Source organism: Callithrix jacchus, chromosome 7 (assembly GCF_049354715.1).
Source record: "Callithrix jacchus isolate 240 chromosome 7, calJac240_pri, whole genome shotgun sequence".
Taxonomy (NCBI): Eukaryota; Metazoa; Chordata; class Mammalia; order Primates; family Cebidae; genus Callithrix; species Callithrix jacchus.
In genome coordinates, this window is record NC_133508.1 from 58,621,426 (window position 1) to 58,638,087 (window position 16,662).

The window sequence follows — 16,662 nt, forward strand, 5'->3', positions numbered from 1 at the left end:
CAGGCTAGTCTCAAACTCCTTTTTTTTTTTTTTTTGAGACGGAGTTTCGTTCTTTTTACCCAGGCTGGAGTGCAATGGCGCGATCTCCGCTCACCGTAACCTCCGCCTCCTGGGTTCAGGCAATTCTCCTGCCTCAGCCTCCTGAGTAGCTGGGATTACAGGCACATGCCACCATGCCCAGCTTATTTTTTGTACTTTTGGTAGAGACGGGGTTTCACCATGTTGACCAGGATGGTCTTGATCTCTTGACCTCATGACCCACCCTCCTCGGCCTCCCAAAGTGCTGAGATTACAGGCGTGAGCCACTGTACCCGGCCCAGTGTTTTTTTTTTTTTTTGAAATGGAGTTTTGCTCTTGTTGCCCAGGCTAGAGGGCAGTGGTGCGATCTCGGCTCACTGCAACCTCTGCCCCTGGGTTCAAGCAATTCTCATGCCTCAGTGTCCTGAGTAGCTGGGATTCAGGCATGCGCCACCATGCCCAGCTTTTTTGTATTTTTAATAGAGATGGGGTTTCACCATGTTGGCCAGGCTGGTCTCAAACTCCTGACCTCATGTGATCTGCCTGCCTCGGCCTCCCAAAGTGCTGGGGTTACAGGCGTGAGCCACCACACCTGGACCTCATTTCAGTCTTATGTAACCCATTACACAGCTGAGAACACTGAGGCTCAGAGAGGACAGTGCTTTATGCTGCACCTGCTGGGGCAGGTGCTTTAACTCTGCCCACTGTGAGCCTTGGGCTGTGCTGCCCAAGTCCAGTCCTGCTCCAACCCCACTCACCGGAGCACTCCATCCTGCACGCTGTGGCCTGGAGGCAGCTGACCCCCTTCCTTGAACCAACGGAGCTGGGTACCCCGGTCGTTGGGCACAGCACAGTGGAACTCAACGCTGGCCCCAATGCTCTTGGTCTCTAGCTGAGGCGTGACCTGCACGGTGGGCATGGACCCTGCTGGGATGGAGGTGGCAGGGAGAGAGCCGGGGGAGCCTGCAGGGGGACACATACAAGGTTCTGCAGGTTCCTGTGTGTATGATGTCCCTGATGCCCTTCCAGGGACCCAGGAAACCCCAGCCCAACATTCCAGGAATGTTCTTCTCCTGATAGCCTCTCTGACCAGGGAAAAAAGACCATTCATGAAGTGGCAAATTCATTCCTGTGCACAGTCATGCCACTATTCCGTCAACATGGATAGGGGCCTGTGGAGTGCTGGGCTCTGTTTCCACAGCTCCTCGCTTTTGGGTGGGGAGGGCAGGCCACAAGCGTGGGAGGAACTCAGACATTTTAAGAAAGGACAGCAAAGCCTATTCCGCCTGCAGTTTAAATAAGAGAATCCAAGGCCTTGGCCATGGCGAAGACACCTACATGTGCAGGGGACAGATGGCAGGTGGGGGCAGATGCATACTGTCTCCATTTGCTAAGTCCCTACTGTGAGCTACAGTTTTACATCTGTATTTACATGTGTGTACTTTTCCAACTCAGCCTACATGGTCAGCGTTGTTCTCTTCACTTTACAGATAAAAAAAACCGTGGCTCAGGCTGGGTGCCGTGGCTCATGCCCATAATCCCAGCACTTTGGGAGGCTGAGGTGGGTGGATCACTTGAGGTCAGAAGTTCAAGTCCAGCCTGGCCAAAATGATGACACCCTTTCTCTACTAAAAACACAAAAACTAGTCAAGCATGGTGGTGCATGCCTGTAGTCCCAGCTACTGGGAGGCTGAGGCATGAGAATCACCTGAAGCCAAGAGACAGAGGTTGCAGTAAGCCAAGATCGCGCCACTGCATGATAGACTGGGTGACAGAGTGAGATTCTGTCTCAGAAAAAAAAAAGAAAAAGAAAGAAACTGAGGCTCAAAAAGGTTCAGTGACTTGGCCAAGGCTGCACAGCCAGCAAATGGCCAAGCTGTGCTTTGAACCCAGGTCTGAGTCCACCGTCTGGGCCCTGGACCAGCAGGTTACATGCTGGACTACTTTGAGAGTTTGGGGTCCAAAAGCCCCAAACTTTTGTATCACTGATGTAGGAGGCCATGGAAATGCTGGGCTCTCTGAAGACCCCCTGAGGCCCTGGGCATGCTGGGGGTAGGCATTCCTGTCACTCATTCATTGTTGTCCCTGTCAAGCATTTGCCCAGCCCATCCTGGGCCTTGTCACCCTCAGCTAAGCCCAGGGCTGCTGAGATGCCTGGGTCCAGGCCCTGCCCTGAGCGTTCTCGCTGTCTGGGAGGGGAGGCAGGCTGGGTGCTTATGTACACAGAATGGTTTCCTGTGGCAGTGCCAGGGCTGTGCCAAAGGAGACCTAGAGGAGCTGAGCATACGTGATGGAGGGGCTTCCTGGAGGAGGCAAGCCTGCCTTCGGGCTTGGAGAGCAGGGGAGAGGAGGGCATTCAGGTGGGGTTGTGAACGGAGGCCCTCCCACCCTGAGTCTGCCTAGCTGGGTCATCGAAGGGCCAGGAGGAAAGGGGCCCCCTTTCACCCTGAGCCAGGGCTGTTTACCTTGGATGAGCAGCTGGGCAAAGGCCTCGGTGGAGCCCACCTTGTTGGTGACCCGGCAGCGGTAGCGGCCTGAGTCCTCAGGGGCTGCAGACTCAAAGTGCAGCAGCTCGTTCCTGGCAGTCGCCCTCCCAGGAAGGCTGCCGCCCACACGACTCCACTGGAAGGTGAGCGGGGGTGTCCCGTGAGCCAGGCACTGGAGCTGCACCATCTCCCCTGCCCGCACAGAGACGTGCTCTGGGACCGTAGTGGCATACGGTGGGCCTGGGTGGGGGGGACACAGAGGTCAGAATGGGGGAGGGCAGAGGTCAAAATGGCAGCAGGTCATTGGATCCAGGTGTCCAGGGAAGCTGAATGGTGATCCCAGAGGACTGAGGATAAGAAAAGCAAAGGTCCCAGGCTGGGCGCGGTGGCTCACACCTATAATCCCAGCACTTTGGGAGGCTGAGGCGGGTGGATCATGAGGTCAAGAGATCGAGACCATCCTAGCCAAAGAGGTGAAACCCCGTCTCTACTAAAAATACAAAAAATTAGCTGGGGGTGATGGTGCGTGCCTGTAGTCCCAGCTACTTGGGAGGCTGAGGCAGGAGAATTGCTTGAACCCAGAAGGCGGAGGTTGCGGTGAGCCGAGATCATGCCATTGCACTCCAGTCTGGGTAACAACAGTGAAACTCCATCTCAAAAAAAAAAAGAAAAGGAAAGGTCCCAGGAGAGGGGTCTGGATGTCAGGCAAGAGCAGGCTGTGGGCCCCTATGGTGCCTGGAGACCTCTGGGGTCTCAACATCCATCCTCTGGATGAAGTTTCTGGGGTTGTGTGTGGGGTGGAGCCTAGTTGGGGGGCTCAGATCTTCATTTGGTGCAGACAAAGACAGGATGAGGCCTTACTCTCCACGTGCAGGATGATGTTGGCCTCAGCGTGCCCAGCAGGGCTAGTGGCATTGCAGATGTACTGGCCCGAGTCCTGTTGGGCTACCTGGGGGATGATCAGTGTGTCACCTTCCAGCCGGTGCTGCCAGGGTAGTGGGGAACGTAGCTTGGACCAGTGGATGGTGGGCACGGGCCTGCCTGTGGAGTAGAGTGGAAGATGACAGAAATCACGGGGCTGTCTCAGGGACTCGAGGAGAGTGGCCGTGGTGAGGAAGGGCCCTGGGTGATCCTGTCCCTCTCTGGGGACTCCTAAGTGGGTTCCTCAGCCAACTGAGTGATGCTGGCAACACAGTGTCCCCACACTCCCTAGTCCTGGACACGACATCATCTCTAGAGCTCACTGATCTACAATGCAGACCCCAGGGCATCCCTGCCCTGCCAGCCCTGTGTGCCAGCCCCTGGCCACACCTGTGGCTGAGCAGCGCAACGTGGCTGTGTGTCCAGCCTCCACAGTCAGCTCAGCTTCTTCTGCTTGGACCTGAGGGGCCCCTGGGGCCACAGCACCCGTGTCCACGATCACCTCCACCTGCTTCTGTGCTGTGCCCAGCGCGTTCTGAGCAAGGCACACGTAAGTGCCCGCATCTGATGGCTTCATGGATGAAATCTGGGAGAAAGCAAGGAGGCTGGTTATGTGGGGACTGAGTGGGGACTTTGATGTCAGCCCCAGCTCTGGCTTGGCTTTCCCTATTTCCTCTACCTTGCCTTGGTATTTATTTATTTTTTTTTGAGATGGAGTTTAGCTCGTTACCCAGGCTGGAGTGCAATGGTGTGATCTCGGCTCAGACTCCTGGGTTCAGGCAATTCTCCTGCCTCAGCCTCCTGAGTAGCTGGGATTACAGGCACGCGCCACCGTGCCCAGCTAATTTTTTTGGTTTTTAGTAGAGACGGGGTTTCACCACGTTGACCAGGATGGTCTCCATCTCTTGACCTCGTGATCCACCCACCTCGGCCTCCCAAAGTGCTGGGATTACAGGCTTGAGCCACCGTGTCCGGCTGGTATTTATTTATTTTTTGAGACAGGTTCTTAATCTGCTGCCCAGGTTGGAATGCAGTGGCACCATCCTGGCTCATTGCAGCCTCTGCCTCCCACGCTCAAGCAGTCCTCTCACCTCAGCTTCCTGAATAGCTGGGACTACAGGTATGTTCTGCTATACCTCGCTAAGTTTTTATTTTATTTTAATTTATTAATTAATTAATTTTGAAATGGAGTTTTGCTCCATCTTGCCCAGGCTGGAGTGCAGTGGCGTAATCTCAGCTCACTGCAGCCTCCCCCTCCTGATTTCAATCGATTCTTCTGCCTCAGCCTCCTGAGTAGCTGGGACTACAGGTGTGTGCCACTACACCTGGCTAATTTCGTATTTTTAGTAGAGACAGGGTTTCACCATGTCGGCCAGGCTGGTCTTGAACCCCTGACTTCAGGTGATCTGCCTGCCTTGGCCTCCCAGGCTGGTCTCGAACTCTTGGGCTCAACAGATCTTCCCGCCTTGGCCTCCCAAAGTTCTGGGATGACAGGTATGTGCCACCATGCCTGGCCCTTTCCTTGGTTTTGTCCCATCTGGCTGCTTGAGGGCTCACCCTCATGACACCCCATTAGTCCATCCATGTACTTGGCCTTCGACCCACCCTCCCATCCTTCCACTCATTCTTTCTTCCTTCTCTCACCTTCCTTCTCTCTTCCCCTCATCTTCTAGTCTATTTGCCATCCATCCATCCCATCCATTCCTCCCTTCCTCTCTCCATCCACTCATCACCACTTGCCATCTGCTAGTATCTTCTCCAAGTACCCGCTCAAGGCTGGGCCCTGGACTGGGCCTCAGACCTAGAGAGGCACCAGCCCTGGCCTCACCTGCAGCACTGCGTGGCTGTCCACGAGCCCATATGTCCGCTGCTCCAACTTGACAGGGGTGCCGATCCGGGACCAACGAGCAGAGGAGCGGGGCTCCCCTGCACTGACACACTCCAGGGTGACAGCCTTTCCCTCTTTCACCCACACAGGGCCCTCGGGGAGCACGGACACTGTCGGGGGCCCTGTCCAGAGGAATGACAGCACTGACCACAGGCAGGGCTCTGCGGGTCACCCACACAGCCATGGCCTCCAGCTCAGTAACTGCTAGTTGGGCCCCTGTCTCTCCACTGCACTGAGGTGGAAACTGAGGCTGAGAGGGAGAATGCCCAAGACAGTCAGTGGTGGAGGGAGGATTTAAACATGGAGGGTCTGAGCTGAGAATCAGGGCTGGAAACAGGAGGGCAGTGCCTGACAGGGTTGACGTCCCCTCACCGTGCACGCTGAGGTTCACCACACTCTGGGCCACGCCGTAGGCATTGGAGGCCACGCAGCGATAGGGGCCGTGGTTGCTGGGCCGGGTGCCCACGATGGTGATGATGGAGCCATTGGGACTGATGTGGACGTTGTCTGTGAGGTTGATGGGGAGGGTGAGAGAGGATGACCTGGTCCTTCTCATATTTTGGTGCTGCCAGCCTGTGCCCCTGGGCCCACGGACCCCACCCCTCCAGCCTGGGTGTGTCCAGCTCATGGAGTCCCAGACAGCAGAAAGTAACAAAGGCCTTGGAAACTCCTGGGTCCAGCACCCTCGCCATACAGAGACAGGAAGGGCCTTACTGGCCACACTGTGAATGTGAGGAGTCCAGACTTCTGCCCCACCCTCACACAGTTGGGATGACTGCACCCCACCTGCCCCCGTTTGCCCACCCACCCACCAGCCCGGCTCACCCTCCAGCTTCCGGGTCTTCCACTCAAGGCTGATGGGGGCTGCGCCGTCATGGATGAGGCACTTGAAGCTGGCATCCTGGCCCTGGTGCACGGTGCTGCTGGGTGGGTCGATAGAGATGACCGGGCTCCTGAGGCCTGGGGCCAGAGGGGCAGAGGGCTGGGCTCAGCAGAGGTGGGCTGCTTCGGCCGAGGAGGCTCTGCTTCAGGGCCCTCCCCTTCCCCCCTTGCCCATGGCATCTGCCATACTCACGGTAGGAAGACCCCTCGCTGGGTGGGACAGTGACCATGAAGGAGGCTTCTTGCTCAGGGCCTGGGCCAGCAGCCACGCGGCACACATACTCGCCCGAGTCGGCAGGGGAGAGGTGGTGGAGCCGCAGCTGGGATCCATGGGTCTGCAGAGCATGGAGTGAATGGTTATAAGGCCAAAGTCCCTGGGTACCCAAGCCCAACTGTGCGGGTACCCAAGAGTTATCTCAGGAGCTTTGGGCCCCAGCTGGTAGGGCTGGTGGAAGCTTCATTCACAGAATTCTGGAAGTCCAATGTGCTAACTTTATAGTGGGGGAAACTGAGGCTCGGGAAGGGATTCAGCTGCAGAGCCAAGAGAAAAACCCAGGTCTCCTGATTCGAAGGCTGGTAAACTCATCCCCCAAAAGCATTTTATCCCCTGGGGTCCCCAAGCAGGCTGGCGTTTGCATGAGGTTTGGGTGCAGAGGACAACTGCAGGTCTAACCTTGCCTGCCCTGGAATCCTCCCCCTCCTGACCCTGTACCTGGTGCCGGGCAGGGAGGCTGCCCCCGCGCTTGTACCATGTGACCTGGGCATGGGCCTGCCCAGGCACCACACAGTTCAGATCCAGGGTCTGCCCTTCAGTCACGTGTGAAGAGGAGGCCTCAATGTAGATGGGCTGGGCCAGTCCTGGGGCTGTGGGCACAGGGGGTGGGTGAGAGGCCAAGTTCTGTGGACGAAGGCAGGGGCTGGGGGACATTGAAGGCCAACTCCAGTTGGTCCTGAGGGTGCGGTAGCTTGAGATTAGCTGTCATGACCTAAAAAGGGTCTCCTTTCCCTGGGGACTCATGTGTCCTCTTGAGACCCAGGGATGAGGACCCCCTGGTTGAGGGGATGGGACCTTCTTGAGACTTGGGAACACCTGGGTTGGGAGAGAGGAGAGGAGCAGGGCCGGGAAGGGGCTCCATGCTTATGCACGGCCATCACCCACTGTTACTTGTCACTCACCAGGAATGGGGCTTGGGCTGGAGGGCTCAATTGTGACCAGGACAGATGCCTCCAGGGTGCCTGAGCTTCCAGTCACTTGGCATGAGTACTCGCCAGAGTCAGCTGGGGACACCTGGTTCAGCCTCAGCAGTGGGCCGTGGACCTGGCCAAGGTGGGGTGAGAGTGGGGAGGGTGAGCTGGGAGCCTTCAGATGCCCAGGCCGCTGGGACCTGCGCCCCGGGACTGCTGTGCATGGGTATGTAGGTGCACCCTGTCGGAGGCGACCCCTTTGACAGTCGTCATTTTGGAGGCCATGTTTATTACGATAATTTTTTTTCCAGTAGGAAGAAGTCAAGAGCCTTGAGTAAGAGGCGTCTTTTTCTTTTCTTTTTTCTGAGACAGTAAATTGCTCTGTCACCCAGGCTGGAGTGCAGTGGTGGAATCTCAGTTCACTGCAACCTCTGCTCCTGGGTTCAAGTGATTCTCCTGCCTCAGCCTCCCAAGTAGCTGGCATTACAGGCATGTGCCACCATGCCTGGCTAATTTTTGTATTTTTGGTAGACACGGGGTTTTGCCATGTTGGTCAAGCTGGTTTTGAACTCCTGACCTCAAATGATCCACCTGCCTCGGCCTCTCAAAATGCTGGGATTACAAGTGTGAGCCACAATGCTTGGCCAGAGGTTTCTATTTTGAACCAGGGTACTGTGGGGCTGCTAGTGGCCCTGCTGTGCCCAGCTCGCTCTCAGCCTCCTGCCTCCAGTGACCTCCTGCTGCCATTCCCGAATCTCTTGTTGCTGGGGCCACTTTCCCTTCAGGGCTGGATTCAGGCAGGACCACTGCGGGTATGGAGGAGGCATGCATCCTTCTCCAGCGCACTTACCTGGTGCCGGGCAGGGAGGTTTCCCCCACGCTTGTGCCACGTGACCTGGGCGTGGGCCTGTCCGGGCACCATGCACTTCAGATCCAGGGTCTGCCCTTCGGCCACTTGGGAGGAGGAGGTCTCGATTCGGATGGGTGGGGCTCCACCTCGGGCTGGGGCATGGGAGAGGTCCGTGAGCTGGGACGCCCACCCTGATGCCCTGAACCCTTCCCCAGGTGCCCAGATGTTCGAACCAGAGGCCATTTGGAGCATGGATTCTTTCCCTTCCCATTCCATTGAGGCCTGGAGCAGCTGTAGGCACTTCTCATTCTCCAGCTCTGCCCCCAGGCAATGGCCCAGCATCACCTCTTCCTCCCACACTCCCAGTACCAGTGAGGCCGGGGCTCAGGTCTCGACACCTCCACACAGACCACTCATGTTTGGCAAACTCGGATAGAGTGTGGCTAAGAACCCAGACTCTGGGGCCAGACTGCCTGGGTTCTAATTCCAGCTCTGCCATTGATTAGTGGTATGACCTTTGCAAAACAACTTCACCTCTCTGAGTCTCAGTTTCCCCATCTGTAAAATGGAGAGAACAATGCTATCTACCTGAAAGGGCTGTTGTGAAAATGAAATGAACTAGTATGTGTGAGTAGGGCAGGGCTCAGCACGTAAGATGTGCTTGATCATGTTTACTACTGAGCAATTCACGCCCTATTATCATGATTTCTGCAATAGTGTATGCCCCAGTGCTGTTAATTACTGTACATCTTCCTTTCAACTGAATCACTTTTATTTTTATTTTTTTGAAATGGAGTTTTGCTCTTGTTGCCCAGGCTGGAGTGCAATGGCATGGTCTTGGCTCACTGCAACCTCCTTCTCCAGGGTTCAAGTGATTCTCCTGCCTCAGCCTCCCAAGTGGCTGGGATTACAGGCATGTGCCACTACACCCAGCTACTTTTGTATTTTTAGTAGAGACGGGGTTTCTCCATGTTGGTCAGGCTGCTCTTAAACTCCCGACCTCAGGTGATCCACCTGCCTTGGCCTCCCAAAGTGCTGGGATTATATGTGTGAGCCACCGTGCCTGGCCTCAACTGATTCACTTAAAAAAAAAAAATAACCTTAACTACTTAGCTCCATCATAGGCAAAGATTTCCAAGATCTAAGGACAGGCTTGATGTGTTTTTTTCTGTCCCTTATATGCCACTAGTACTAATAAAGATGTTTATTTATTTATTTATTGGAGGCAAAGTCTCACTCTGTCGCCCAGGCTGGAGTCCAGTGGCGCTATCTTGGCTCACTGCAACCTCCATCTCCCAGGTTCAAGGGATTCTTGTGCTTCAGCCTCCTGAGTAGCTAGGACTAAAGGCATGTACCGCCACATCCTTGAACTCATAAACTCAGGCAATCCACCCTCCCAAGCCTCCCAAAGTGCTGCGATTACAGGTGCAAGCTACTGTAGCCGGCCTAATAAAAATGTTTAAATCACCCTCCAATACTCGAAGAGGTGCAGCCCCGGGATTTTGGGAACTCTATAATTAGATAGTAGAGTACAAGAGCACTACTACCCCTTCTTTACAGACAGTGACAGTGACATGCAGAAAGCTGAGGGCCCTTGGGCAACATCTCCAAGTGTGGCCAGAGGAGCTGGGACTCATGCACAGATGCCAGGCTACAAAGCCTGTGCTCGCAGCCTGCAGAGAGGGACAGAAGCCACTCCACTTGAGCCGGCTCCTCGGTCCTGGGACCATGGGGATGATGGGAGGTGAAGTCTGAAATCAGAGGGTCAGTTCTCGCCAAGTGCCAGGGAGTGTTTCCTTCTCCCAGTTCTGCCCAATGGTCTCTGTCCCTTCCTCCCTCTTCCAGCCTCCCAGTCCCACTGCAGGGACCCTCACCAGGGACGTGGACAGCACTTGAGCCAGAGGCTTCAATGGTGACCAGGACTGAGGCCTCCAGGGGGCCAGAGCTGCCTATAACCTGGCACACATATTCGCCTGAGTCAGCCGGGGACACCCGGTAGAGCCGTAGCCGTGAGTCGTGGGCCTGAAGAGGGGACAGGACAGAGGAACAGAGTCAGGTGCCAGTCTGGAATTGTTGAAAGCCTGGGGCCAGGGTCTAACCTCTGACCCAGGTGGGCACTGAACCCCATGGGGGCTCTCAGGTCTCCCTCCTGGCAGAGCTAGCCAGGGCCCCCACATCCAGCGGCCCTCCCACCATTTCTTGCTGGCCACATACCTGATGGTGACTGGGGAGGCTGCCCCCACGCTTGTGCCAAGTGACCTGGGCATGGGCCTGCCCAGGGACCACACAATTCAGATCCAGGGTCTGCCCTTCAGCCACATGTGAGGATGATGACTCAATTCTGATGGGCATGGAACTGCCAGGGGCTGGGGGAACAAAGAGCAGTGAGTCGACTCGGCTGTCATTAGATTTGGGAACAGGGTTGGGTGGGACCCTCTGCCGTAGAAAATTCCACCCCCCCCCGGACTAATAATAATAATAGTTAACACTTGGCTGAGCGCCGTGGCTCACGCCTGTAATCCCAGCACTTTGGGAGGCCAAGGTGGGTGGATCACCTGAGGTCAGGAGTTCAAGACCAGCCTGACCAATATGGTGAAACCCCATCTCTGCTAAAAATACAAAAATTAGCCAGGCCTGGTGGCGTGCGCCTGTAGTCCCAGCTACTTGGGAGGCTGAAACAGGCTGAGACTCCCTGGAATTGCTTGAACCAGGGAGGTGTAAGTTGGAGTAAGTAGAGATCCTGCCACTGCACTCCAGCCTGGGTGACAGAGCGAGACCTCCTCTCAAAATAATAATAATAATAATACTTATAAAGCACCTACGGCGTGCCAGGAACTGCTCTAAGCACTTTACATGCACGAACTCACTTAATCCTCACATAATTTATACACTTCCTGCCGTGATGGAAATGTTTTTTATCTGCACAGGCCAAGACAGTGGCTGCAAGCCACATGTGGCTACTGAGAACTTGAAATGTTAGCAATGGGGTCGCCGTAGCCACCGTATTGCATAGTGCATTTCTGAGAGGTTGGAGAGGTCAGTGCCCCCATTTCACTGGTGGAAACTGACGCTGAGAGGGGAAGGTAACTCTCTAAGTTCCTTAGTGGTACAAGGAGGATTTGAACCCAGTGTTTTTGGTTTTATTTTGTTTTATTTTTTGAGAGGGTGTCTCACTCCTGTTGCCCAGGCTAGAGTACAGTGGCACAATCACAGCTCACTTGCAGCCTCAACCTTCTGGGCTCAAGCGATCCTCCCACTTCAGCCTCCCAAGTAGCTGGGACTACAGTTAACAATGCCCGACTAATTTTTGTATTTTTAGTAGAGATGGGTTTTTGCCATGTTGCCCAGGGCTCATGGGCTCAAGCGATCCACCCACCTCGGCCTCCCAAAGTGTTGGGATTACAGGCGTGAGCCATGGCACCTGGTCTTTGAACCCAGGCGTCTTCCCACTGGCCCTGGCCTGACTACCGCCAGGTCTGAGGACTCTGATCCAGAAGTGCCTTCTCCCCAGGGAACACTGTTGCCTGAATCCTTTGTCCCTTTCCTGGGCAGACTCACCAGAGGGGCTGCCGGCTCTAGGGGAGACCGAGATCACGATGGAGGCCTCCAGGGCATCGATGTTGTTGTTGGCCCGGCACACATACTCGCCCGAGTCAGCCACAGACATCTGGTGCAACCGCAGGTGGGAGCCATGGGCCTGGATGGGCGGGTGGGGAAGGAGAGGGAGAGGGAGTGGAGGGACCCTGGGGTTACCAGCTGGCTTAGGCCTTCCTGGTCAGCCTGTTGATCCAGGCCCAGTCCGTGCGAGAGGGAGCCTGCTCTGCCCACCCCGGGAGACCAGGGTTCCACCCCTGCTGCCATGGCTCCACTCTGTACCTGGTGTCGGGAGGGAAGGCTGCCCCCACGCTTGTACCATGTGATGACAGCCTGGGGCTGCCTGGCGACCACGCAGTTCAGGTCCAAGGTCTGCCCTTCCACCACCGTGGGGGAAGAGGACTCGATCCTGATTGGTGGGGAGACGCTAGGCACTGGGGGCAGAGGGGTGGGGACCGCGTGGTCAGAGTGAGGTCACAGTGCTGGCACTAGGAACCTCTCGGCCACCCCCCTGCCCCGCTTGGCTAGACCCCCTGCCCTCTGTGCTCTCACCATGGGAGGAGCCGCTGCCCTGGACGGTTACGATGAGTGAGGTCTCCTGGGAGCCGGCACCATTACTGACGTGACACACGTACTCGCCTGAGTCCGCCGGAGTCACTTGAGGGATCCGCAGCCGGGAACCCATGATCTGCAGGAAGCAGGTGGCAGCAGGTGTGGGCAGGAGGTAAGGGCAGGTGTGCGCAGGAGGTGAGGGCAGGTGTGGGCAGGAGGTGAGGGCAGGTGTGCGCAGGAGGTGAGGGCAGATGTGCGCAGGAGGTGAGGGCAGATGTGGGCAGGAGGTGAGGGCAGGTGTGGGCAGAAGGGGAGGGCAGGTGAGGTGAGGGCAGGTGTGGGCAGCAAGTCCACGTCTCGGGCACTGCTGCCGCTGCCTCCTGGACTCTGGGAGCCTCCTTGCTTTGCCTCCTTTGTGGCCTTCCTGAGACTCCCAGCATGGCTGTGGTCCGTCTCTGGGCTGGGGTGGATGTCTAGCCTTCCGTAACCCCTCCAGAAACCCTGCTAAGGCCCTCCACAGTGCTGACACAGTATCCTGCTGGGGCTCGCACAGCCTGCAAGCTGCCTGAATGAGGCAACTGTCTCATTCCATCCAGAATCTTCAGTGTCAGGCTCAACATGTGGCCTGGAGTACTTTGCAGTGAGATTTGGTGCCTGAGTGGCTCTCGCTGAGGTCAGGAAGCCTTATCTCTGTATTCTCAGCACCAGTCTAGGACCCATCCAGGAAGGATGCTCAATGTTTGCTGAATGGCTGAATGAGCACAGAGCGAGGTGCTGAGAGTCCCCCCCGACTTCCCATGAGGGCTGGTGCGCCCTGCTTTTGCCATCCCCACCCGCTGGCCCTGTACCTGGTGCCGGCTGGGTAAGCTGCCTCCGCGCTTATACCAGGTGATGGTGTGGGGAGCCTGGCTGGCAACTAGGCAGTTGAGGTCCAGGGTGTGTCCATTGGCCAGGGAAGCTGAGGAGGACTCGATGCGGACAGGGTACACCACGCCCTGGGCTGGGAGGGAGAGATGGAAAGCAGGGTGTGGGAGCTGCTGAGGGTGCAGTCGGGGTCCCCCAGCCTTCCACTATTTGCATGAACCCTGAGACACTCACAGTGGGAGCCACTAAGGCGCTGCTGGATGGTGACAAGGACTGAGGCTTCCTGGGTGCCTGAGCTGCCGACCACACGGCACACATACTCCCCGGAGTCAGCTGGGGTCACCTGGAGCAGCCGGAGCCTTGAGCCATGCACCTGGGGGGGCGGGTCAGGAGGGAGAAGGCAGGCTCAGAGCTGGGCACTTCGGCTCACGTCAAGCTCCTGTTCCCTTCACCGGTGCCACTCCCAGCCCAGCCAGCTGGAACTTGATGGAAGCTCTTCTAGGGAAATCACCTTCTCCCTTCCTATCTCCTGCCCCAGTGTCAGGACTGGGTCTAGCCTGCCACCTCAGCCATTCCAAGGACAACTGAGACTTGGCACGAGAGAGAAGTGGGGACCAGTGTTTGACATGCTACAGGGGAAATAAGGTGGGCAGCACGAGCCCATTTGGCAGAGGAGGACACTGAGGGTCAGGGAATCCAGTGACAAGTGACTGGCCTAAAGTCACACAGTATGCGAGTGGGGGAACAATGTCTGAACTCAAGCAGGACTGAGTTCCAAGCCTATGCTCTTTTTTTTTTTTGAGGCGGTGTCTGGCTCTGTCATCCAGGCTGGAGTGCAATGGTGAGATCTCAGCTCGCTGTAACCTCTACCTCCCAGGTTCAAGTGATTCTCCTGCCTCAGCCTCCTGAGAAGCTGGGATTACAGGCATGCACTACCACACGCAGCTAATTTTTATATTTTTAGTAGAGATGGGGTTTCATCACGTTGGTCAGGCTGGTCTTGAACGCCTGACCTCATGATCCGCCTGCCTTGGCCTCCCAAAGTGCTAGGATTACAGGAGGCAGCCACCATGCCCAGTGAAGCCAATGCTTTTGAACCACAGCTACAGGGTCCTTCAGGCCTCCTTAGCTACTGCCTCCTACCTGGTGCTGGGCCGGGAGGCTGCCCCCACGCTTGTGCCATGTAATCTGGGCGTGCGCCTGCCCAGCAACGAGGCAGTTCAGATCCAGGGTCTGCCCTTCAGCCACATGTGAAGGTGATGACTCGATCCGGACGGTGGGGGTGACCCCAAGTGCTGGAGACAGGAGGCAAAGGATCAGTCGCTGGCTGGGAGGTGAGAGGAGGTGGGGGTCCGGGTCTCAAGGCAGGTACAGTCTGCAGCCTGGCCTCCTGATCCTGCCATTGCAAGAGTGGGGAGCCTCCTGCCCTGGGCCCCCAGCCCTGCCCTCCCTGAGAGCTACTTACCAGGCACAGAGCCTGCAGGCTCAATGGTGACCAGGACAGAGGCCTCCAGGGGCACGGAGCTGCCCATCACTCGGCACATGTACTCGCCTGAGTCAGCAGGGGAAACCTGGTAGAGTCTCAACAGGGAGCCATGCATCTGGCCAGAATGGGGGTGAGTCAGAGAGAGCCCTCAGGAGACTCCGACACCTATAACCTACAACCTTCAATCTCTGACCCCCGAGGCCTGGCCATCAGCTCTGGATCAGCTCCCCTGTCCTGCTTGGCAGTGGGGAAGGGAGACTCTTGTCCAGGAAGAGGGTGGCAGGCCAGAGGAGCCCCGGAGAGCTGGGCACACACTTGTACCACATCCCATCAATTCTAGACACACATTTCAATGTCTCCAAAATCAAGATGTATCTACAACAAATAACCTTACAAATGGAAGCTTTTTCTTAGAGGGATGTAAAATCATAGTGCGTTGTGCAATCAGTGCTATCCTAAATTCTACAAAATATGGTAACAATAATAGCTAATGGTGTTATAGTAATATTAACAGCTTAGAGTACTTTCTGTGAACCTATGCTCTGAGGATTTTGCATATATATTAATCTTTAAGATGTACCATCATTTCCACTTTATAGATCCTGAAACTATAGCACAGAGAGGTTAAGTAACTTGTCTGAGGTCACAAGCTAAGTGGTGGAGCCAAGATTCACACCCAGGCTGCTCAGTGCTAGATGCTGGGTTCTAGTCACTGCATGATACATCTGTGCAACAGGATCCAGAACTTCCTGATCTCAGAGGAGCCTCTAGCCCTCCCCTGATAACCTCCGCCACCCAGGCACCCTGCTTCCTCTTCTTGGCCTGTCTATCCTCCAGTCCCATACCTGATGCCGGACAGGGAGGCTGCCCCCACGCTTGTGCCATGTGATCTGGGCCTGGGCCTGCCCAGGAACTATGCACTTCAGGTCCAGGGTCTGCCCTTCGGCCACGTGCGAGGACGAGGGTTCAATGCGGATGGGCTGGGTGCTACCGGCGGCTGAGGGATAAGATGGTCCCCGGTCACTCCTGTTCTCTGAAGTAGCCCCATCCTGTTCTCTGCATCCTAGCCCAGTCTGGTGGCCCCACTCACGGTAGGCAAAGTTGGCCCCCTGGGTCCTGGTTACTGTGACTGTGATGGAGGCCTCCATGCCGTTGCTGGCCCGGCAAACGTACTGTCCTGCATCAGCAGGGGAGGCCTGGAAGATGTACAGGCGGGAGCCACGGACCTGGGCAGGCATGTGCAGAGGTGTGAGGGGGGGCTTTCTAGAGGCCAGCAGATGCCCTGCCCCTGCCCCCCTGATCTGGGAAGTGCCAGCCCCTCAGTCTAGGGGCCAGGACCCCACAACCCACCATCCATGGTGCCCTGTACCTGGTGTCGAGCAGGGAGGCTGCCCCCACGCTTGTACCATGTGACCTGCGCATGGGCCTGCCCTGCCACCACACAGCTCAGATCCAGGGTCTGTCCCTCGGCCACTGTGGAGGATGAAGACTCGATCCTGACAGGTGGGACGGGTCCTGCAGCAGGGTGGATAGAAGTGAGAGTTGTAGATGCTCCCAAGAAGAGAGGGCAGGGGTTGCCCACCCTGCAGCTAGCTCAGCCCAGGGTTCCAAGGCTGGGCCCAGGTTTCTAGGCATCTAGGGGCCTGGGCTTGATGCCCTAAGCCCAGCAACCCTGATGGGAGGGGCAAGGCATGGGCCACCCCTTGCAGAGGGGAGTGAGGAAGAGATGAGGGTAGTGGAGGCTCAGAGAGAGGAAGAGGAGGTGGGAGGGGACCCCTGAAGAATCATGTGGCCAAACCGAATCGGACCGGAGGGCAGCGGTTACTCTGATGGGTGGAGTTGGTCTGGGCAGGGCCCTGCAGCCAGCTCCAGCATGGACCTCCTGCCCCATCGGAACAGGGGTCACTTGGATCTTACCACCCTGGAGGGCTCTCTT

The 16,662-nt window shown here is 56.6% G+C and overlaps 1 protein-coding gene across 9 annotated transcripts in view; it reads right to left on the bottom strand.

The window, feature by feature from the left end:
* HSPG2 (heparan sulfate proteoglycan 2) overlaps nucleotides 1-16,662 on the bottom strand; it is a 117,286-nt gene that overhangs the window by 14,912 nt on the left and 85,712 nt on the right. For all 9 annotated transcript variants that reach the window (XM_035308083.3, XM_078330706.1, XM_054258880.2 and 6 more), the window contains 23 exons: nucleotides 16,096-16,241; nucleotides 15,817-15,952; nucleotides 15,572-15,723; nucleotides 14,706-14,841; nucleotides 14,384-14,535; nucleotides 13,475-13,613; nucleotides 13,225-13,376; nucleotides 12,377-12,512; nucleotides 12,107-12,258; nucleotides 11,789-11,927; nucleotides 10,445-10,596; nucleotides 10,105-10,252; nucleotides 8,231-8,382; nucleotides 7,372-7,513; nucleotides 6,908-7,059; nucleotides 6,389-6,530; nucleotides 6,139-6,273; nucleotides 5,686-5,820; nucleotides 5,254-5,435; nucleotides 3,816-4,011; nucleotides 3,366-3,545; nucleotides 2,484-2,744; nucleotides 777-981 (listed from right to left, as the gene is read on the bottom strand). In XM_035308083.3, coding sequence (XP_035163974.3) covers nucleotides 777-981; nucleotides 2,484-2,744; nucleotides 3,366-3,545; nucleotides 3,816-4,011; nucleotides 5,254-5,435; nucleotides 5,686-5,820; nucleotides 6,139-6,273; nucleotides 6,389-6,530; nucleotides 6,908-7,059; nucleotides 7,372-7,513; nucleotides 8,231-8,382; nucleotides 10,105-10,252; nucleotides 10,445-10,596; nucleotides 11,789-11,927; nucleotides 12,107-12,258; nucleotides 12,377-12,512; nucleotides 13,225-13,376; nucleotides 13,475-13,613; nucleotides 14,384-14,535; nucleotides 14,706-14,841; nucleotides 15,572-15,723; nucleotides 15,817-15,952; nucleotides 16,096-16,241 — 3,622 coding nt within the window. The remainder of the gene's footprint in view (nucleotides 1-776; nucleotides 982-2,483; nucleotides 2,745-3,365; nucleotides 3,546-3,815; nucleotides 4,012-5,253; nucleotides 5,436-5,685; nucleotides 5,821-6,138; nucleotides 6,274-6,388; nucleotides 6,531-6,907; nucleotides 7,060-7,371; nucleotides 7,514-8,230; nucleotides 8,383-10,104; nucleotides 10,253-10,444; nucleotides 10,597-11,788; nucleotides 11,928-12,106; nucleotides 12,259-12,376; nucleotides 12,513-13,224; nucleotides 13,377-13,474; nucleotides 13,614-14,383; nucleotides 14,536-14,705; nucleotides 14,842-15,571; nucleotides 15,724-15,816; nucleotides 15,953-16,095; nucleotides 16,242-16,662) is intronic.